Source organism: Cavia porcellus, unplaced genomic scaffold (assembly GCF_034190915.1).
Source record: "Cavia porcellus strain 051 isolate PalLab524CR breed Dunkin Hartley unplaced genomic scaffold, mCavPor4.1 scaffold_7, whole genome shotgun sequence".
In the NCBI taxonomy this organism is placed as follows: Eukaryota; Metazoa; Chordata; class Mammalia; order Rodentia; family Caviidae; genus Cavia; species Cavia porcellus.
Genome location: NW_026947490.1, coordinates 5,956,097 through 5,979,936, shown reverse-complemented (window position 1 = coordinate 5,979,936; position 23,840 = coordinate 5,956,097). Strand labels below are relative to the sequence as shown.

At 43.5% G+C, this 23,840-nt stretch overlaps 1 protein-coding gene across 8 annotated transcripts in view; it reads left to right on the top strand.

The window, feature by feature from the left end:
• Positions 1 to 23,840, top strand: part of Eva1c (eva-1 homolog C) — a 97,904-nt gene that overhangs the window by 31,645 nt on the left and 42,419 nt on the right. For 2 of the 8 annotated variants that reach the window (XM_063252505.1, XM_063252503.1), the window contains exons 3-5: positions 12,975 to 13,171; positions 15,878 to 16,001; positions 23,685 to 23,837. The exons of 1 other annotated variant lie outside the window; for it this stretch is intronic. In XM_063252505.1, the coding sequence (XP_063108575.1) occupies positions 12,975 to 13,171; positions 15,878 to 16,001; positions 23,685 to 23,837 (474 nt within the window). The remainder of the gene's footprint in view (positions 1 to 12,974; positions 13,172 to 15,877; positions 16,002 to 23,684; positions 23,838 to 23,840) is intronic. 5 more of the 8 variants (XM_063252508.1, XM_063252506.1, XM_063252504.1 and 2 more) reach the window with 4 other exon arrangements.

Genomic DNA, 23,840 nt, shown 5'->3' with positions numbered 1-23,840 from the left:
TGTAACCTGAAGATTGGAATTCAAGACCAACAGATTTAGAGCAATTTTTAAAAATTGTTTACCATTATTATATTAATACTATTATTTGTGGCACTGGGGAATGAACCCAGGGCCTTTGCACTGAGCTACATTCCCAGCCCTATTTTTCTTTTTATTCTCATTTTGGTACAGAATCTCTCTAAGTCACTAAGTTGCCCAGGCTGGGATTTAATTCGCAGTCCTTCTGCCTCGGCTTCCCAGAGTGCTGGGATTACAGGCACATTAACACCACACTAATTTACAGTAGTTTTTAAATTGATTCCTCTCTCGCTTTTCTCCTCACTTCTCTCTCCCATCTATCTACACACAACAACAATAAATTTAAAAATTCTGAATAAACTAATATCTGTACTGTACACATAGTTTTTTGTGTTTTCTAATACAGTATAAACATATACACAGCATTTATGTTGTGTTAAGTATTACAAGTAAGCTAGAGACGAGTTAAGTATATGGGAGATAGGTTTTATGTGATATTGTGACATTTCATATAAAGGGTATAAGCATCTGGCTATTTGAATGTCTGCAGGAGCTATTAGGGTACCCAGGGATTTGTCATGTGCCCCCCTCTGCCATCTTTACATGCCTATAGGACTTTTTTCTTTTGAGACAAGATTTCACTATGCAATGCAGGCTGGTCTTGAACTCACTGTGTAGCTCTGACTGGCCCAAATTCACGGCAGTCCTCCTGCCTCAGCCTCCAAAGTGCTGGGATTACAGACATGTGCTACCATGCCTGGCTGTATATGTGTATTATGTAGAGAAATCTTTAAATACTGGGTAATTCTGGCTGCTGATAAGGATTAATTTGGCCTTGTTTCTCATTCATTCACCTCTGATCAGCTCTTGCTCCGCTGGTCTTCCTCACTTGTTCTCTTACCATTATTCATTCAAAAATGGTTTGTTGTTCTTGAGAGACACCTTATCAGACTTCTTGTTCCAAGCCAGACTCGATGTCCTTCCTTCTCGCGCACACCAGAGAGTCCCCAGTCCCCAACCTGCACGTACTAACACGTAGCACTGATCCATCACTGTCAGCCAACCAGACCCCTCCTCAAGAGGTAATCTACATAAGCAGCCCCAGCCCTTTGTCCAAAGAGACAGTTCCCACATTCTCAGTGTGTGTGTCTGTCCCGTGCTCACATTAAAGGCCTTTCTTTATCTCCTTTCTTACTATCTCTGCACAGCTTAGACTGAATGCAAAAACCAGTCAGTGCCACTGTATGTCAGACTCTAGGTAAGAAGGATGTAGCCAAAAAATAAAGCAGACTCCTTGTTTACATTCCAAAGGAAAAAATTATTTTTGGTACTGGGAATTGAACTCAGGACCTTGCACTTGCCAGGCAAGTGCTTATGCCACTGAGCTAAATCCCGAGTGAAACAGACCCTCTGTGTCTATGTGTGAAATCACAACAAAGTGCTGTACAAAGACCTGGAAGTGGTGGATCTGCCACCCACACATAAATGCAACCTTGCGCCATGTAATGACATTTCAGTCAGCAATGGGCCGCATGCACAATGGTAGTCCTGCAGGATTATAATACAGCCTAGGTGTGTGGTAGGGTGCCCCACCTCAGTCTGTGTAAGTACATTCTCTGATGTCCACCCAACTATGAAATTGCCTAATGACAGTTCTCATCACGTATTCTTGTTTTTCAGTGATGCATGACTGCATATGTGTGGGCATCTATGCAGAAAAAGGTCACTTAAAATTTGTATGTAAGCGTAGGGGCGGGCAGAGGGTTTGATGAGTCAGCAGGTCAGTGTATGGAAAACACGAACAAGGAGACAAAGTGAGGCAAAATGATAAGGACCGTCAAGTGAGTGACTATTTAAAACCAGTGTTACGTGGAGGAGCTCGAAGGCACTGTCTCGGTGTGGGTGGGAAATGGCAGCCAGGTGTCGTGTGGCGCCCCCAGAAGACGCAGACCCGCTTACTTCCTGAGACAGAAAAGTCACAGAGCCAGGGCTTTGTTGTAAAATCTTAGCAGACAATTTCCAGGTTTTGTGTTTTCCATTATTGAGGAATTTGAGAGGTTTTTATTCCCATACACCTCGAAATCCCTTTGAATACTTTTGAAACAGTGGCGTGGATGGGAAATTTATAGTTTTATGCTTTTGGAAACAGAATTACTTGATTTTAAGACAACCGGGCGGCTTGGTTGTAAGGACATAGTTGTGTTTCAGGAGGGATGTGTGGAAAGTGGGTTTCGGGAATTTGTAGGCTCGAAAGTTGCATGGCTTAAGCCAGCAAATGCATTCAAATTAGCACTTAACTGATTCTTTTCAGGGCGCGTTGTGTTCAGTTCTATAAAAAATGCTTCTGAAACTTCAGACCTGGGGCAAATGATTCATGGCATAATCCCCTTCGTGTAAATGAGCCCTTCCTTTGGGATAGTTTACAGAACATGAAAGCAAACATCACCCACTCTCCCTAGATGTCTTAGTCCCAAAACCAAATCCTTATCTCCTTTAGGAGTCCCCTTTCCACCCAGTTTCTTTTTCTCCTCATATCCTCATTACATGAATCCATTTATCATTGTTATTATAATTATTACAATCAAAATGTTTCAGACTGGGTAATTTTATAAAGAAATTGGGTGTATTTTGGCTCATGGTTCTGGTCCAAGGTCAAGGGCCATTATATCTCGGTGGTGACAGTGTCTCAAGGCATCATGAGATATTTCATGATAAAAGAAATAGAGCATACATATGTCTCTATCATCTGTTCTCTCTCTCTCTCTCTCTCTCTCTCTCTCTCTCTCTCTCTCTGTTTCTTTCTATTTTATATTTTGAGACAGAGTCTCACTAGGTAAGTTAGGCTGGACTTGATCTTACTATATAGCCCAGGTTGCCTCAAACTCAAAATAATCCTCCTGTTAATGTTTGTTTTTAATTTAATTTAATTTTTTGGTATCAGGTATCAAACTCAGGACCTTGGGCTTGCCAAACAGGTATTTATGCCACTGAACTAAATACTCAGCCATTTAACTTTATTTAAAAAAAAAACAAAAAAGATAAAAATAATACAGAATTCCTACGCAAAATAATAAGAAATTAACACTATATATATTGCATATTGCATATATATATATTGCATATTGTTATCTGCAAAGTAGTTGTTCAGATTACAAAATTTAGGCATGAAAAAATGATCAAACAATGAAACAAACTGTTCTTTTAAAATGAATTAATAGAGATTAGCAGTATAGTGTGTGTTTGTTTTCTGAGATAAGGGCTCACTATGCAGTTCAGGCTGGTCTTGAACTCACTATGTAGCTTAAACTGGCCTCAAACTTGTAGTGATCCTCCTGCCTCAGCCTCCCTGGTGCTGGGATTATAGGCGTGTGTCACTACACCCACCCTGATCTCTCTTCCTACAAAGCCATCAGCATTAAATCTTGGGGAAGTGGGGGGCCTCCACTCTGATCCCTTGTCTAATTTTTATTATCTCCAAAAACACCACCTCTAAACACCACAGTCAGATTAACTTTCTACTCTCTTAATTCCTCAGTTTTAGCACATGGACCCTTGGGAGACACTTTCAAACCATAGGTAAACCGTAGCACTTGTGTTCTGTTCTTTTCACATATACATCCACTCTAAAGTAGGCAAAAAAACCTCCCATTTATGGAGGCAGAAACAGAGCTAAATGGTAATGCTTAATGTATCAGATAAGCACTGACCTAAGGTGTCCCGGAACCCAGATTCCTGCCTTGTGGAAAGCCCTCTGGCAGGCTGAGTCCCCTGGAGCACTACACCAGCCTGCCTCTGTCCCCCCTCATCCCCACACTGGTCAGCGGTATTTCCCGTGAGGGTTCTCCCAGAGCCCATGACTTCTGCTTTTGCCTGTATAATTTTTAAGTAGTGGCATGGTAAACAGTGTGAGTGAAAGGCTAATTAGTGAAACCTCAAAGCCCTTGAATATCCTACTAACTTAATATATTTTAATTGTAGTTTTGCAGTAGCAAGGCCTCAATGTGAAGAAATTGCTCCCCCAATAAAGATAGGAGGTCACGTGGAATGGGGGTCGACAATCCCAACACCAACCAGTGAGGTGTTTTTTGTGAAAAGCTTTTATTGGTGTTTCTCAAGTCTTCGTGTCTTTCTACTTAACACCAGCACCAGCTGGCAGTGCTAGAGTACCCTCAGGGTAGGCTAGCTCCTGAAACAAACAACACCCAAGTCTCTGGTATAATGGAATAAACGATTATTTCCTGCTCATGCCACTATCCTGTGCAACTGGAAAAGGTCGGGGGCTGTGCCCTATGTAGTCAACCTGCGATTGGCAAGCGTTGCTTCTGTCTACTGTCTATGGCCAGAACCTTCCACTGGCCACCAGCTTGTGGTGGAGTGCTAGAGAGTGTACTCCTCCCATCCAGAAAAGGCTCCGTTAACTACTCTCCTCCTTTGGTTTGATGGCGATCTGAGCGCATCACTTGTGAGCAATCACTGCCTTTGGCATCCTCCGCTGGTGATTTCCCCCTCAGGTATCGAGGAGATAGCCTGATGATGGCTCTAGCTCTCTTTGTCATTAACCTCCAGGTTCAACATCTTAGTACAAACTTGGGTCAGACTAAGGCCCTAAACTCAGGTCTAACTTCACTTTTTCATTTGTTTTGGTTTGGTTTTGCAGTGCTGGGGATCAAACCTAGGGCAATCCCAGGACTCTTGGGCATGCTAGGCAAGTGCTGTACGCTGAAAAAATCTTCTGCTCTAACTTCGCCTTTTGATCGTGTTGCTCCTGGTGCACACAGCCCAGGCCTGGACTGTTTAGCCACCGCGGGGCCTCTCTTACAGCCCTAGGAACACTGACTCATTGCTCTAAACAAAGTTGAAAACACAAAGGAGAAAAAGCACCCTTTCTGGAAAAGGATTTCAAACATGTAGAGACACCACTATTTGTGAATAAAAGGGTGTGTTCTCTTATCTACAGTATTTACAAAACCACTTAATTTTAAAAAAGAAAGAAGAGGAGGAGGCGGCAAAGATACAACAATTGAATTCCATTCTCTTCCCGGTAGTAAGATTGTGAAATTAGTCTTGATGGTTAGGGGACTTCAGCACATGGTTGTGGGGCAATCACTGATGTACCTACATCCTGTTCTCAAAGTGACTCAGGCAACTTCAGCCCTTGGCCCTGGATTTTGTGGGAGAGTCTCTGGATCGTTCTCTTCTTCTATGCAGAGCTCAAGTGACCATTATCTTAAGAACAATATGTTCTTAGCAAAACAGAGAGGGAAGGTTATAGCTGTGCACGTACACATAAAAAGAAAGGGGAAAAGAATTCACAGACCGTTTGGTCTCTTCTAAGTGTTATCAGACCTTAATTATGAGGAAGGAAGAAAGAAGGACTGAGAGAGGAAAAGAGGAAGGGAAAGGAGAAGGAAAGGAAAGCAAAAAGGAGAAAGAAAGGAAAGGAGAAAAGGAAAGAGAGGACGACCCCTCTTCTACACAGGCTCAGTGTGGCATTTCTGGACCGTGAGGGTGGTTACTGGGCTGTGTACTTGTTTCTGAGTTGTCCAGAACCCAAGTGGGCTGATTAAGAGCATTCAGGAGTCTGAGGCAGGAGGATCACTGCGAGTTTGGGGCCAGCCTGAGCTACATGGGGAGTTCAAACCAGCTTGAATTATATAGTGATACCTGTCTCAAAAGACAAAAACAATGAAGGCAAGGCAGGAGGCATCACAATCCCAGACCTGAAATTATACTACAAAGCTACTGTGATACAGTCAGCATGGTACTGGAAAAAAAAAAAAAAAACAGACCTGAGGATAAGTGGAACAGATTAGAAGCTGCAGACCTGACTACATAGATACTCAGCCACCTTATCTTTAACAAAGGGGCCAAACATATTCACTGGAATAAAGATAGCCTCTTTAATAAATGGTGCTGCAAAAACTGGCTTTCCTCTTGTGGAAGACTAAAAGATAGACCCATGTGTATCACCATGCACTAAACTAAAGACAAAATGGATCAAAGATCTAAATATTAAAACAAACACTAAATCTATTGGAAGAAAAGATAGGCAGAAATCTTGAAAACATAGGGATAGGCAGAGAGTTCATGAACAAAACACAGACTGCACAAGAAGTACATCAAAGAATCAACAACTGAGATCTCATCTTACTAAAAAGTTTTTGCACATCAAAAAAATCACCAAAAGCATGAAAAAACCCACAGAATTGGAAAAAATTTAAGTCAGCTTTTCCTCAGACAAAGGACACATATCTAGAACATATAAAGAATTAAAAACCATCAGAACCCCCCAAATTCAAAGACCCAATCCAAAAATGAGCATCTGAGATGAACATGCATTTCTCAGATGAAGAAATACAAATGGCAAATAAATACATGAAGAAATTTTCAACATCACTGGTCATTTGAGAAATGCAAATTACAACAATGTTGAGATTCCATCTTACTTCAGAAAGGGTGACTGTCATCAACAAATCAAGCAATAACAAATGCTAGTGGAGTTGTAGAGAAAAAGGAACATTTCCCCACTGTTAGTGGGAATGCAGACTGGTGCAACCACTGTGGAAATCAGTGTGGAGAGTCCTCAAAAACCTAGAATTGGAGGTCCCATTCAATCCGGATATTCCCCTTCTGGGTATTTTCACAGAAGAATTGAAAACATCATGCAACAATGATATATGTACACTCATGTTCATAGCAACAATTTGTAGTAGCTAAATCTTGGAAACAACCCAAGCACCCATCAACTGAGGAATGGATGAAAAAGATGTGGATAAACTTGAGGCTTTTATAAGTAAATGGACACAACTTGAGGCAATACTCATAAGTGAAATAAATGAGATTTGCATGTGTAAATAGTGTATTATCTTTCTAGTGTAAAAAACTGAAAGAATAAATAAGATCCAAAATGTATTATGAAACTGAAAGGAAAAGAAACTGCTCAAAAGGAAAGTACCATTGGGATGGGAAAAGGAGAAAAAAAAAAAGAAGGGAAAATATATATAAAATATAAAAATATATCTGTATATATATTCAATAATTATACTAATCTCTGCTAGTTCCTCAAAAAGAACACTTTCATAGTTTGGTCATTTTCCCATGCCTATATCTTATAATCTAATAACTACTTTGAAAAGAACAATACACAATATATTTATTACCAGTGTTAATTTCCTATTATTTTGTTTTGAAATTCTGTATCATCATTTTTATTTTTTGTTTTTAAAATAAATATATATTTAACCCATTAAATTTCTCCAATAATTTAGAAAGAACATATCTATATTCCTTCAAAATAAAAAAAGGAAAATAAAAGACCAAGACAAGAAACAGGTTTAGCATTTTACCAATGGGAGCTCTATGACTTTTTGTGTTATTCAAGATTTATAATGTCATAATAATACCTTAGAGTTACACAGGGGTTTATGCTGGATAACTGATAATTATGCCCACCACATCACTTGTTTCTTCTAACAGAACTTGAGGACACCAATTCTGAGCGGCGTCAGCATGCGCTCTAATCCCAATTTGAAGCTTAGTTTGACACTTTTAACCCTTTGCTTTGCTCACCTGCATCACAGGCTCGCTCATGATGAAGATTCTGAAGCTATTTGAGATTCTGAAATCATCTGATTTAGATGCTGACCTTCACAGAGATCAAGTGACTGCTTTCTTAAGAACAGTATGTTCTTACCAAAACCTGTGGAGGAAGGGTTATAGCTGTACATGCACATGTAATAAGAATAGAGCATTCCTCAATGAATAACCTCATGATGCCTGTCAAGGTCCTAGAAAGAACAGTCCAGATCTGAAAATTATAGAAGGAAAGAAATTTTAAAGACCAGGGTGGACATGAATGGAATTCATGAATGAAATTGAAACTAAAAGGATCAGTGAATCAGAGTCAAGTTGCCGTATGTGTGTGTGCCAATTCAACCACGATGCATGTACTTCCTATGTCCTGCAAAAATTATACTAACAAAAAGTTGAGGAAAACCTGTGTTTAACCTGAACCCATAAATTCTGCCTGCTGCAAAAAGGTGGGGGTTGGCCCATATGTGAGAGTGCTCTGGTCTCTGAAGTCCCAGGACACACTAGCATAACTCCCTGTGAGAAATCCTGGGAGAAGTGTGTTGGCCTTGGTCAAACCCATCCATCCCACACCGATTTTCTCTTTAGCCTACTCTGTGTAAGCCATTATCCCCCTGGGATGCTTCAGGACACTTGCCATGATTCTTTGAAAATCAGTCATTAAATTGTTTGTGTGCAAATGAATTTTCACGGTCAGTGTGATGGGGGTGATGATCCCAAGGATGACTTCTCTGTATCTTTCTGAAGATGGACCACAGCTCCCACTGCTCTTTAGCGCCTTGTACCAGAATTATCTGGAGGAACCGAATTCATAGAAAATATAGGTATAAGCTATTAGGGATTTACATAGAGGATTGGAGGTGCATGCTGGAAAGCCATAGATCCGGCAGCTGCCCGGTCAAGAAGACGGAAGAACAAGAGCAGCACCAGTGCAAGGTCAAAGGCCTGGACGCTCACTGGGGGTCACAAGACTTCACTGAAAGGTTGAAGAAACCAGGACTTGGAGACTAGCGTCAAAGGGCGGTGGCCGCAAAGGACAGACCCACTCAGAGGAGCTCTTTGAAACAAGGCTGCTTCCACTTTTCCTTTTTACTCCACCCAGGTCACAAGCCTTTTGGTTTCTGGCAGCACAACCTGACTGGGTCTTCCCTGCTCGGGTTGCTGATGTACAGTGTGAATCATCCACAAACACGCCCAGAACCATGCATTATTAATCTGATAAGCAGTTTTTAATCCACTCAAATCGACACACCATGATTAACGGTCACGAGCTCATTTCTCAAGAAACGCTTACTCTTTGCTTGAAAAATGAACACATAAAAACCTTTATCTCAACTACTTGTAAGATCTTCCAGATCCAAGTCTTTCAAGATGTTCCTCTGAGAAAGGTTCCAGCCTGGTGTAGCTGTAGGAGTATCTGCTGATCCCTGGAGTTCATCACAAGCTGTTCTCAGGTCCCTGAACTATGTGAAGCTGACTGAGACAGTCTGCGACCTCCCATGTCTCCCTTTCCACCCTTCAGCCAGGATCACCACAGTGTTGCAGGCTGTACTGGACTCCAAGGCCTGACTCTTTAAGAATGTTCTTTTCAGATAGTGAATACTTATCTGTAAATGCAGAGTTAGATTATAAAAAGTCTGGCTGAAACTGCTAAGAGATAAAGCATTTTGGACTCATGCAACACAGTGGAAAATTTGATCCAGATAACTGTTAACCAAAAGCTGCATTCATAGTTGTTTTTTTTTTTCTTGTTTGTTTTGTTTGTTTTAATGTTCTCTTTTGAACCAGCCTAAAAACCAAAGTGTGAGGAGGCTAAATGGCTTGTTGAATGTGCCCAGCCCACTGGAAAGAGTGGGTGTGGTCACTAGGAAAACACATGCACACTGCAAAGGAAGTCAGGCTGGGAGTGGCTCATCTGTCACCTGCCCTTTGGTTCAGGCCGATTTTGGTAGAAGGCTGCTGCTGCACCTGCATCCCACCTTCATCCTGGGATGCTGACAGGAGCTGGTGTCACTTAGCCTGTCATTCTTATTTCCAGCAACCCTCTCCATCCACCCCTCGTCCCCCTTGGCCACTCACACATTTCTATGACTTCTGGACAGCAGCTCTGGCCCTCCAGGTTGCTGCTGTGATTGCCAGTCTGGCCCTGGCCCTCAGCAGCACTGATCCCGGGCCTCAGCCCTCTCCTACGCTCATTGCCTTCCTGTATTCGCATTGGAGTTGTGATCCATCATTTCAAGCAGTCTCTCGCCAGTCCTCACTTTCCAACTTGTTGGACCTCAAACCATTTGAGGAAATACTTGACACAGCACCTAGACTCATCTGCACACATATTTACACACACACACACACACACACACGCATTGGCTTCTTTCAACTTTAATTCAACCACAGTTATTTAAAAATTTCTTCCTGAACATCAGATCTTAAAACTATAGCCCTATAGCCTCCCTTCTTTTATCTTCCCCAGGTTGTTGTAATAGTCATTTATATTAACTATATTCGTTCCTTCGCTTCTGTAGCTAGTATCACATACTTAGTGACTTAAAACAGCACGAATTCAGTCATATGGGTCTGGAAGTCAAAGTCTAAGATGAAGGCGTTGACTAGACCGTCTGCTTGTTTTCACCATTTCTAGAGGCTGTCGATGCACTCAGATGCAGGGCTGTATCAATCCAGCCCTAGTGCCATTGTGACATCTTTTTTGATTTTGACCCTCATACTTGTCTCCTTTTAAGAGCTTGTGATTACATTGTGTACTTCCAGATAATCAAGGTAAACCCTCTATAAAGACCCTCGTCTTAGCCACATCTGCCATGCACAGTGGTACAATGTAAGGTGAGATCATTGTAAGCCCTGGAGTTAGGCCTGAGGACATCTTTAGGGAACATTTTTCTATCTATTATGTGAACCATTTTTATTTTCCCAACTTCCACTCACTTTTCAAGTTCTTCTAAACAGGTTTATGTTCCTACCTGTTATCCAAAAATGATCTTCCAAGGGCTCCATGTTGCTTAAACCAATGGGAAGTTGTAGTTGTCCTTCCTGACCTTCTGGGCTCTTGCTGGTAGAGTAACCCTCGCAAAACAATAATACAACGTGGGGTGGGGGTGGGAGGCTTAGGCTGCCATGCTGCCACACTATGCTCCGTGTTTTGATGTAAATAGTCCCAAGAGATCCAGTTCTGTTGAGTGGCGTTGGACCATGTGACAAATCCCATAAAGAAAGGTAATGGCCCAACACAGCCAAGGATTCTTTCTTACTCATATTGTGGTCTATGGAGCAGGTAGGAATCTGGGGCCAAGGGCCCTTCTGTCTTGAGGCTCTGCCACCCCAAGAGCCTTGCTATTTCCTTTGTCTAGCTAGAGTAATGTACATGGTCTTGAGGACAAACTGGGAACTATAACCCCATCGTGTCTGAGAATTACTTTGACATTGTAGTCAGCTGGCCCTTCAGCAGGGAGCTGGGAATGGTGGGGTGAGAGACAGAAAGTTCTAACAAGGAACCTGAAGAGAACCAAGGAGGGTTACCCACTAGGGGCACTTCAGGGTGGATGCTGGCCTAGAGGTAGTGCTAGTGTGGCCCTGGGAGCAGAGTGAAGGAGGCTGGAAAGGTCGGTGCTCAGCACTTTAGCAGAGCCCACCTGGGTTCCCCACAGGAATACCTCGTGGCCCAGGACCTCCGAGATTGCAGCCTGGCAAGGTGCGCTGTGAGGCTGCTGGTGCTGTTCTGGAAAGCAGGAACTCATATTGGTTTTTGCTGTTCCTGTCAGCTTTGCTTCTCTAAATGAGCTTAACTTTGGTGCCCTTCCTCCAGGAGTTTTCAAGAGTGGAAACAGGAGTTCAGAAATGGAACTCAGGCCTGGGCTGAGCCTACCTGCAGCTGTTCGCAGCCTTCCTTCATCAGAACATTCTGGGCGGGTAAATGGGACCACCTCAGGCCAGAATGCCCTGGTTCCTTAGACTGTAGGTTTCCTGGAAGCCCAGAGATCTGGGCTGGGTGACTCTTGCCAGGAATTATGTCTCTGAGAGGATTTTGAAACTGAGCAGGAGTAAAGGAAGCACGGGTCATTGGTGTGGGAATCGGTGTTCTGAGATGACCCTTCCTCTCCCTAGCTGTTCTCTCTCTCGGAGCCCCATAGCTGCCAACCCTGTCTCCCACACACCTCACCAAGAAAAGTCCCTGGCTATGCTCCCAGAAGGCTTGCTGTTGACCTTTTGAGGTGTGAGAGGGAGGCAGGAATCTACATTTTGGATGAACCTTCCTTCCTCCTTTCTGAGGAATGCTCCCAACTCCAATGCCTGTGAGCCTTTTCTCAGAGCTCCTCAGAGCACAGGCACATCATGGCTTCCTCAGCCTGCCTCAGGGAGAATCTGAGGAAGCTGGGATTGGGAGCCTGGCTTAGTTTCTTCTGCGACTGCTGCAAAAAATTTCTAGAACTTAGGTGGCTGGACACATCAAAAATTCATTCTCTCCCAGTTCTGGAGGCCCAAAGTCAGAAATAGAGGTCAGCAGGGCCTTGTTCTTTCTGAAGGCTCTGAGGAGGATCCGTCTTTGCCTCTTCCAGCATTTGATGGTGGCCAGAAATCCTTGGCTTCCTTTGGATTGTAGATGCATCCCTCCAGGCTTCACAGGGCTGTCTTCCTTCTGAGTCTCCTGCTGTTCTTTAAGGACAGTACATAGTCAGATGGTCTTAGGGGACCCTTTTTATATTTGGCCTCATTTTAACTCTGCAGTGACCCTATTTCCAAATAAGGCCATTTTCTGAGGATCCTGGTGAACACACATCTGGGGAACCCTATTCAATCCACAGCAAAGCCCCATCATTCACTTTCCATTTCCCATCAAACCACATGTCTTCCCAGAGGCTCTGCACAGCCCAGAGAGCCCCACCTGGCTTTCTTATCCAGGGCCACGCAGGGTCAGAAGTGGTTTCCTGAGGCAGAAATGCACTTCTCCCTCCAGAAAGGCCTAGGTGATCAGGGAATGCAAGTCTCCTTTGTGACAGGCATCCACATGCCTGGGGACACCCACTCAGCTTATTTTCCTCTTTGGAAAGGAGCTTTCAGACTCTGTGGCTCCTGGAAAATCCCCTTGTGCTCCCTAAGGAGAAGGTGCCCTCCCAGCCTCACAACGGGCCATCCCAGCACAAGGCCTCTGGCCAGCTAAGGCAGCTGCTGCCCCTGCAGCCCCAGCTCCAGGCCTCACTTGGAGACCTCTTCACATCAGCTTCTGTGGAGGTTGCACCCCACATCTTCCAAACGCAGAAGCCCCTTCTCCGGGGCACTAATATCCCCCTGCTTCTAAAGCCAGGAAAGAGTGGTGGGTTCCTGGTCCTCTTGTAACCCAGCTGAATATTTTCCAGGTTACCTAACCAAACTCCTGCAAAACCACACCGCCTATGCCTGTGATGGGGACCATTTGAATCTCCAGTGCCCTCGGCATTCTACGATAAGTGTTCAATCAGCATTTTATGGGCAAGATTACCAAATGTGTACTTCCCAGCAGCCTGACTCCCAGAGGGAAGACAGCTTAAACTGTGTGGCACCCACCACCTTGCAGGTATTGCCTTGTGTAGCTGTGTTAAGATAATCAAATGGTTCTCTCTCTCTCTCTCTCTCTCTCTCTCTCTCTCTCTCTCTCTCTCTCTCTCTCTCTTCATATCTGTCTCCCTTCTCTTTCCCCCTTCCCAGTATATATTTGTGAAACAAATCTGTTCCATGAAAATCTCAATTACTCACAAAATCACTAGTTTTGCAACTGAGCTGTTATTTGCTTCTAAAACAATTCTTTGCCATACAACTAGAAGTAGAATTCCTACCTATTGGGGAGCACCCTTGAACAGCTGCAATATGAATTTACTTCCAGGGAAACTCCTTAGGATAGTGAAGCAGAGAGTAACCATCTTGGGTTTCAACCAATATGGGCTTAACCATGTTGGGCTTTAGAAAAGGCATTCTTCAGTGGAAACGAGTCATCTTTGTGAAGCAGACATATGAGGTCATAATCAACTTCTTAGACAATGAACTTCAGGAAGAAAAATATCAATGACTGTCTTTCGTTTTCTATCATTTGCTTCCCCACTTGTAGGTGACCATGCTGTTCTCACTTGAAGTTATTTTGAGCAGCCTCTGATGAAATCGTCCTTCTTGACAGAACTAGGAATTGTGGGAAGGGGATTTTGAGTCACTTGTGGTGCACATTTGGGAAAAGAACTGGTAGAGAAAAAGGTGAAACTAATATTTTAATAATGGTTTTTGAATATTCATGTGTTTCAAATGACCTAACCAATTATTTCACCATTCCTGGTCCCATAGCAATGAGCTCATGGGCCAAATTACTTGGTCTTAGATTTTTTTTTAATGCCTCCTAAACCCCAGATGAAAACCTTGAAGGCATGGTGTTTAGAGTAGATGTTAAGTGAGGAGTCATTTCCCACCATAGGGAATGTGGATAAAGATACATTTGCTAGGAGGACTAAGGATAAAGAGAAGTAGCTTTAATACTGTTATTCTTTCTAAGGTCCAAAGGAGAGAGGCAAAAATAATATGATACACAGAGATTTTTCTGTTTCTCATGCTGTTTAGTGCTTTCATTTTAAGAATCATAGTGCTCAGGTAGCCATGTGATTTGTGGAAACACCAAGTAATCAGAAAGAATGCATGTGAATGAGTTTCCTTGGCAGGGTTTCTTTGGGAGGCCAGTGGTTGTTTCCTTATGGGTCCCACCCGACTCCCATTCTTCCCCCTGCTGCTCTGTTCAGGGGCCACGTCCCTGTTAGCCTGCCTCATTCCCCCTCCGTCTGTCCTGCTCACTCCTCCTTGTACCCACACTGCCCTGCTGCCTTCCCAAGCACGTGAAAACAGCGTTGGCCAGTGCCCAAACGGCAGTAGTGCCTACTTCATGAAACTATGAACTCCTGGCGTGCCGGAGTCCCTGCCTTAGCCAGGTACCCCTGAGGGGCAGGGATGTTCCACGAGGCCAACAAGTTAGCATTTGTGAACACAGTCCTGATGCCGTTTGGAGAGCTCGTTTGCCAGAAACATCCCCACGCACTGCTCTTTCATCCAGAGATCAAGAGGCCCTTTGCTTTATGACTTTGAAAGTGTACCAGGCATGGAGGCGAGGTGCTTCCTCGGGGGTTAGTATTTAGGGTAGGGAGAGGACAGGTTGATGTCCACATAGGTGACCACCACTGACTGCGTCCATGACGACATCAACAGGAAGTCCTTCTCTCTGCAGTTTCCAGCTTTTAACACCATTTGGACACAGCCTGTCCAGGGCCCACTCTGGAGTGTAGCCAAGGACCCTCAATCCAGTCCTGGAGGGTTAAGTAGATTCATGGAACTTTTTTTTCTTCACTGTGCATGGGGTCTTTCTTACCAGGTCCAAACCTGAGACCTCTGAGTTTACTCCAGGCAGGTTTCTGTTTCTGGTTACTCTAACCAGGAGCTGGAATAATAGCAGCAAAACACTGGACCCTTCTGGGAACCAGCGTAGGGTGTTACGTGGGCTTCCAAGGGGCAGATTCATTCACAAATGAGGGAGTTGCTTGGAAAAAACCAGTATGTGTGTGTGTGTGTGTGTGTGTGTGTGTGTGTGTGTGTGTGAGAGAGAGAGAGAGAGAGAGAGAGAGAGAGCGCTTTTAGGTCAAATGCTTAACAGGATGTCAGAATGTCTCAGCATTCCACTAAGGATGTTGCTCTACAAGAGAGACATGGGCCGTTTCTTGAGTTTGCTCAGAGTGGGAATCAGCTTTTTAACTTTTACTGTTGGAACGAGTTTTGGAGTCTGAGGTGTTCTCCCCCCATACCCTCTGCTCCTGAGCCCAAGGAGGGCCATTTCTAAGGGTGACAATCGATGTATGCTATGATTCTTGATGGTTATTGTTATTTGGATCCTAAATTTAGGGCCACTCCTTGAAGTCCCTTCCAGCCTAATACTCCAAGTAACACTGGACCTTGCCCATGTCCCCTGGCGCGTCTGTATGTGGCACTTTTGCCAAAAGAATCAATGACGGTGCCAGCTGTGGTTGTAGTTCACTGGCTCTCCACCCGGTCTGGTGCTGCTCCATCCGGTTTCTCCCTGTGGGAAGAGGCAGGTGACAGGCAGCTCACCACACTCATCTGTGTCCTTCCTGCCTCACTGATCAGGTTGGACAGGGAGGCAGCCCACTCCCCAGAGTCCAGAGCAGCCCAGGTTTGGGGTCTGGCAGAGACTGTGTGTAGTTTACAAGCCTGTCCCTTTTCTACCCCTCCTTCCTTCTAGAAGGTGCTGGATGAGTGCCAGAACCAGCGGGCCTGCCACCTTCTGGTCAATAGCCGTGTCTTTGGACCTGACCTTTGTCCAGGAAGCAGTAAATATCTCCTGGTCTCCTTTAAATGCCAACCTAGTAAGTAACTTCTGGGGGGGGACAGTGTGGTATCTGGGGTTGGTTCCTGGCTTCGTGGACACTCCTGCTGAAAATTACTTGCCTGGGGCATCTGTCCAACTTTGAAACTTTTGTCAATAGGAACAGGTTGAGCTGCAGGGGAAGCATGTGTGTCCTCTATGAATTTAAACCAAATCATTTCCCAAATTATGAAACTCAGTTGTACTGAGGCTTAGAATAATCGGGGTGCTGAGGAACTTCAGGTGCTTTCCTTCAAAATCAGGAGCTAATTCTGCTCTTGGAAGACAATCTGTCTTGTTGGGAGGTTTGATTTTCCTCAAGGGCAGACTTCATGGGTGTCACCAGAGCCCATGGCCTCAGGTGCTCGGGACCTTTCAGGACAGCAGGAACTCTATTACCCATGTCTAAGGAGGTGAGAGGACAAGCCTGGAGCAGGCCCTTTTATTCTGATTCCTGGGCTTCTCTCCATTGCCTTTTGCCATTTCTACTGACTGCATACTGGTTTTGTGAACCAGAAGTGATCACTGTTTGATGAGAGAATCAGCTGCCCGGTGCGAAGGATGTGCCTGAGAGAAACCCCAGGGAATTGCATCAGGGGACATTGATGAATCATTTATTGAAGGCAAATGACAATGACTTAACCGAAACACAAGGCGTAGTAATTTTTACAGTTCTCCCCGCCACCCAACAGAGCCATTCTTACTTTTGTGCTCAGTGGTTCAAGGACTCTCAAGAACTCTCGGTGTTCCCTGAGAGTGGGGACCTAGCGGCTAGAGGTGGGGGACAGTGGGTACACCTGAGAGATCCCCGATGCTCTCAGGAAATATCCAGGCTTCTCTCGCACCCACATCCCTTGGACTTACCCTTGAAGCTGTACCTCGTACTGCACGTGCAAACGCACTCATACATTCACTCACATACTCACACCACTACGTGGCTGTACGCATAGTCACTTGCTCTCCATACACCCAACAGACATACACACTTTGCCATACACACGTACACCATAGTACACACATTCATACGATCACACATCCACCCGCCACGCTCCTGCTCACATGCACATACATACACACTACCATATATACCACCCACACTCACCTGCACACACAATCACAAGTGTCCACAAATAAATAGGCCACAGTAGAGCACTGCAGAGGTGTCTGGGAGCCAGGAGGTGCCCCACTGACTCCAGGCTCGTTGATAGGTCCAGGAAAGTCATTTCCAGATCTCTGCACTCTTTGTGGCCCTCTTGAAGCTGCATCTCAAAAAAAAGATGCCCTTGACTATGCCTTTGATTTCCAGGAGCTTTGCATTCATTTTTCCCTTCTATCTTCCACGTCCCTCCTTCATGGTAAAAAAGAATATCCCTCTCAAAAACTACCCTTGTTCAAATGTCAACAGCTGGTGAATCCAGGTGGTAAGGATATAACTGCTTATCATGACATTCTTTCACATTTCCTAGGCATTTAAAAATCTTTTATGGTAAAATGTTGGAAAAAACCCAGCCTCTAAGGGACACTGGGAGATCCATGTAATATTGGCAAATCCTTTGTGTATTATTCCATTTTCTGTAACTATAATGAAATACCAGAGGCTAGGTAAGTTATAAAGAAAAGAGATTTATTCTGGCTCATGGTTCTGGTCCAAGGTCAAGGCCCTGTACCTGGTGATGGCCTTCTTTCTGAATCCCAAGGTGACTCAGGGCATCACATGGTAAGAAGTAGGGAATGTGTGTGTGTGTGTGTGTGTGTGTGTGTGTACATGTATGTGCATGTGTCTGCTTCCACTGGTCTCTCTCCTTGTCCTTATAAAGACACCCATATTCAATCATAGAAGTTCTACCTGGTGACTTTAATCCTAGTCACCTCCAAAGGCCCCATGTCTCAACACTATAGTTGGGCTAAGTTTCTACCATCTTAATACTTTGCAATGTGGATTAAAGTCCAACATGACTCTCCAGCAGGTGGAAGTGAGACTGTGTGCATCCCGTGTCCTTTAGCTGCAGCCCTCCTACTTCCTGGGCTCCTCTCTATCTCCCCAGTTCTGCCTCTGTGTGACCTTCTGATTGCCCACCGTTATGCATTGTCTGTTCCAGCTCTGTGAAACCCTCCTTAGGGGCAACATGGACACCAGAGAAACTGGCAAGTGCTACAAATCAGGGTGGGTGGGTTGGTGACTTCACTAGAAACTTTTTCCCTAGTGTGATTCATGTTCCTTCCACTCCTCAAAACTTAACCTTTCAGAGACTGTTGGTTCCATCAGATGAAGATTTATGCAGCTTTAGGTTCACATTCTTTTCTGGGGTTAATCAATGTGTGACCCAGACAGTGTGAGGACATTTTCTGAGGCTTCAGGACTCCGTTGTAAATGGAGATGATGCCTCTTCCCCACGGGCCTGTTGCAAAGACTGTAAATATGCAGTGTCATAGGGAACATGCTTAGCACAAGACTCTGTGGACTTGAGCTCAGTCTTTGGTAGCTATATCCCAATAAGCAGATTAAGACAATATTGCCAAAGCTGTCATGACTGAAAGGCAGTAATGCAGAAATGGGGAGTGGCGTGGTCTGTCCTGAGTGTGGGGCAGGGTGCACTACCTGTGCAGAATTTAAAGCACAGTACTAGGGACCAATCAGTGTCTGTCTGCATTTTACCACTGCCATGCACTAGCCCCCGCAAGCAAGGCCAGTAATAAAATATCCTTATCCAGACGGATCAGTCCCCTTGCCCACATTTGAAAGGTCATTGCTGCTATGCAAATATGTACAAACGGCCCCAATTTAAGATGGTGGCATTTAGATTTTTGAACTTTATGGTGGTGTAAAAATGATAGTACATTCAATAGAAACCATTCTTTGTATTTTTAGTTTTTGGTTTATTTATTTGTATTTTGGTGCCAGAGGTTGAACACAGTGATTTTGGAGTTTTGATCTTTCCTTGAACTAGCCATATGCAGTAGGATCTTCTGCAGTTCTAGGTGGTGGCAGTGAGTCACAGGTCCTGGTCCGTCTTTCGATCATGTGAGCAATGGATACTCTGCTGGGCACTGTGCTAAGCTATGAGGTTCTTTAGGTTGGGGAGTGGGGGTGTTAAAAGCATTAAATTCTGATTTTCTAAAAAAGACAAAAACCTGTTTCTGTTAAAAAAAAAAAGAAAGAAAGAAAGAAAGAAAAAAGACTTACAAACCGGGCACAGTCATGCATGCCTATCTCCCTGCACTCAGAGGCCGAGGCAGGAAGATGTCACATTTGAATTAAACTTGGACAATTTAGTAAGACCCTATCTCAAAATAAAAACCACAAAAAGGGCTGTAGCTCAATGGTAAAGAGAGTGCCATTGAGTTCAGTGCTCTAGTTCTGAAGAAAAACCAAAACCAAAATCAAAGAAGGCTTATAATATTTTCAAATTGTGATGAATTTATGGGGACATAACCCCGTCACATGTCAGGGAGCCTCTGGGTGTGTATTATTATTGGTGAACTGAGTTTGCAGGTACAGTGCTGTAACTGGTAATTACATTGCTCCTGTCCTCCAAGCAGTATCGTGGCTCTGTCTCTTCAAGCTCCTGTTGGTGACCCAGGTCTGGAAGGCTGCCTCTATTCCAAGACCAAACAAGAACTCTGAACCCAGCTCCACAACAAAGTCTAGTCCTCTAAGTAGAGTAGCAATCATGTTAGTAGTCCCATTGTCTTCTAGAGCCCAGAAATGTCACTTTTAGGTGACAGTGAGTTCATCCCCAGGGAACCAAGTGACTCTACATCACACAGCAGAAACTCCAAGGAGGTAATGTGACACGCAGGGGCTCCCCCCACTCCAGAAGATGATGTGCCTGTAATCTGGGAACAGAATCTCTGGAGGCCTTACCCTGGGTGTCGTGTTACATGGGGTGAGTTTTGCTGGCATTGAGGCTACTTTCATCCAGTGCACTTTAATGAATCAAGGACAGGTAGCTACTAAGTACATTTCATCGTGTGCTTAAAGAGAAAATACTCTTGTAATTAAAAAAAAAAAACTCTAAGTTTAAAAAAAAGACTAATCCCATTAAAAACTTTCCAGTTTGCCGAGCTAAAGCTTGGATTTCCCCCACCTTCTCCTGCCCTTTCACTGGACAGACTGTCGCTGGCTGGGAAAAGGCTTTAGCTCCATGGAATGAATTCCTTGCCCTCCTGTCTATGGCAAGTGCCAACATTTACGCTGGGCCTTTAAAGCTGGCAAAGTGTTGGTGTTGGTGAGAGTTACAGATCTCCTACACTGAGCTGGAAACTCCTGCCAATGTGGAGGACTGTCTCACCCTAATGACTAACCCAGTCAGATGCAGTGCTCTTTTTATTTAGAAAAAGAAAATAAAACTTTCTTTGGCTCCCAGTGACACCAAGGTTCCAGTGAGCAGGCAGAGGGCCCGCTAAACATTTCCTTAACCACTGGTTTAACTTCCCTCTTCACGGTGGTTTTCCTGTGTGTTAAATGGCTAGAAGGGGTGAGGATTTTGTGAACATCTGTAATCCAGTTTCTGCTCTGAGCCTTTGTTAATCTCAGATGTCCCCATTTCATGTCCAGTAGTTCCCACCCTTATCCCCCAGAGATATGTCCCAGGAGCCCCATGGGCTCTCTGTATATCGTGGTTTTTCTATGCATGCATACCTGTGATAAAGCTTAATTTATGGATTACGCACAGGAAGGGATTAACAAAGATGGATAATTAAATAAAGTAACTATAACATACTGTCGCAAAACTGCCAACATCAGTACTCTAAAGCTCTGGGGCCATTTTTAAGAAAAATAAGGGTAATCCAAAGACAAACACTGCAATATTGAGACAATTGATCAAATAACCAAGACAGCTCCTAAATGATGAATGACGAGGATCATATATGCTATGGATATACTGGAAAAAGGGACAGTTTGTATCCTGGGTGGGATAGAACCAGACAGCAGAAATTTCAATACACAACTTAGTAGACTGCACAGTGTAAAGTTTATAAATTGTTTATTTCTGAAATTTTCCATTTAAAATTTTGGACTATGGTCGACCGCAGGTAGCTAAAACCACAGAAAGTAAAACCATGGCTAAGGGGAGGGTGACAGGTTTCAGAACAGTGCTGAGTGTTAGCCACACTAGAGCCACTGGTCAAGTCGAGAGTCTGAAATTTTCCTTCAGATAGCCCAAAAGTTTGGTCTCTGATGTTTTTCTGGTTTTGGTAGAGTTGTGGGAATTTTTGAGTTATGGAAATGTAGAGGTCTGTGTTTGGGAATTATTTTCTTTCATATTTTAAGTTTAAGCTTAAGCATCATTGATTCTGGGCGACAAAGATCCACTCAGCTACTATAACCCTAATATGTATTGCAAGTAAATGATCATAATACCCTTGATGTTTTGTTTTGCTATTGTTTTGCAAAATTTACAGTAAGTGATGGACCGGGAGATGTTTTTCTCCTCCTTTTTTTGTTTTGCAGCCCAGGGGACTGAACCAGGATTTTGCATGTGTTAGATAAGCACTCTGCCATTGAATTGTATCCCTGGCCCCCATGAGATTTTCTAACACAGAATGATAAAAGTTAACATTTAGAATATAAGATTCACTCCTTCAAACGATTGCTGAAAGTCAACGTACAATATGCAAAGGATATAAAGAAGTAGCTTCCAGAAGGGCTTTGGTATATTAGATTCATTAATTCAACTAAAGCTCTTAGAACAGAGCCTAGTGGAGAGAACCTGCTCAGTGAGTATTATTACTCATTCTATAAGGGGAAGGGGTAAAAGAATAAAAAATAATTAACATATGTTGTATGCATACACCAATTTCTCCAAATAAGCATCACTATTCTATATTGCTAACATACCCTGGTAAAAATATCTTAATTGATGTATAATTTATATGATATAAAATTCTCCCATTTTAACTGTGCAGTTTGATGATCTTTGGTAAATTTCCTGAGTTGTATACTTATGACTACAATGCAGCTCTAGAACATTCCTGTCACCTCAAAATGTTTCTTGTCTATTTCCTGCCCCCTCAATGGCATCCCCAGTCTCAGGAAACCACTGATCTACATTCTCCCTGTTAAAGCCTTACCTTTTCTGGATATTTTGTATATGGTCACATGTTTCATAAAGGCATTTCACTCAATGACAGGCCACTGTCATATAGCAATGGTTCTAAAATTATAATGGAGATAAAAATTTCCCATCATCTAGTATTTTTACTGTGTCTTTTTTGTGTTTAGATGTATTTAGGTATACAGATACTATCCATTGTGTTATAATTGCCTGTGGAATCATAATATATAGAGTTCATTGTGTCTGGAATATTAGTAATTGATACTTTGAAAATAAAATATTCATTAAAATTTGTATTAATTGAGTGATTTTGGGTGCACCCTAAAACATCAGTAGTCCATGGTTTTTTTTTTTTTTTGGAGTCTGTTTATGATATCACTGCATGATACTGCAAAAAATATTTTATTCTAGTAAACAGATTGAACAGACAAAATTTTCCCCTATATTTTTTGTGAACAAATCACACTCGATTCCAATGATCCCAACTTGGAATGCCCCTAGTGACAGTTACTCCTAGGTTACTAGGTTTAGGGCAGACTTCACAGACAAAGTATATCAGAAAATGCACCCTCCCCAAGTATATTTCAGTTTGTCAGTTACCCAGGTAATAGTTCTAGCTCCAGCTCCGTTTGCTCTTGTCTCTTAGAAATGGATGGTCACTGTGATGCACATTGTATAAACCAATCCCCAATTCACAAGCCATTCTGCCTCTGCACTTCACCAGAAATTAGGGCCTGATATTTTAGGAATGATCCTGATCAGTACCTGTCAGTGTAAATAAATCTGCTTCCAAGTCCCGGGTGTTGTTTTCATGTTTCTGCTTGGAGTTGTGGTAGCACCTTGTTTTTGTCCATTTCCTGTCCTCCCATCATTTGCTTTTGTGTTATCTCTCATTTTGTTTTGTTTTTCAGAGCTGGGGATGGAACCTAGGATCTCATACATTTGGCAAGAGCTCTACCACTGGGCTTTCTCTCCAACCCCTTCTTAAAATTTTTTCATTTTGAGTCAGAAGCTCATTTAGTTGCCCAAGGTAGACTCCTTTCTCTCTTTTTAAACACACACACACATGCACATGCACACACACACACACACACATGCAAATGCACATACATGCACTCACACTTGCAGGAAGGCTGATTGTAGAATTGGTGCTAAAGTTTACTTAGGTGCTTCTATCAAGTTTTCACCCGTTAGAGTCCCCAGCCAACATCTGAGAGAGGCATCCTTCAGTTAAGGAATCTGGGGCCCTAAGTGAGTGGAGAGAAACTCCCTGCATGGCCAGGTCCTTCCTGGGACCTAAATTGCTCTGTTCCTATCACTGGCCTTTCTCTCCCTTTTGCACCTTAATGTGATTCCAGGGGTCCTGATGCTGTCTGCAGGTTACCCCTCACCCCGTTGCTTTGCTTATAGGTAGGGCCATCTACCTGTCCCCTTCTTTGAGTGCAACAGCTTGAATTAGCAGCTGTTGCACTCAAAGGGCAATTCATTAATTCAACTAAAGCTCTTAGAACAGAGCTTAGTGGAGAGAACCTGCTCAGTGAGTATTATTACTCAGGATTGGGCTGTCCTGACTGATTTCTTCTTAGGGAAACTGATGGTGCCGCTGATTTTTATTTCTGCTTCAGATGAATTAAAAAACAAAACTGTGTGTGAGGACCAGGAGCTGAAACTGCACTGCCACGAGTCCAAGTTTCTTAACATCTACTCTGCAACCTATGGCAGAAGGATGCAGGAGAGGAATGTGTGTTCTTCAGAAGCAGAGAGGCTGCCTCCCTTTGGTA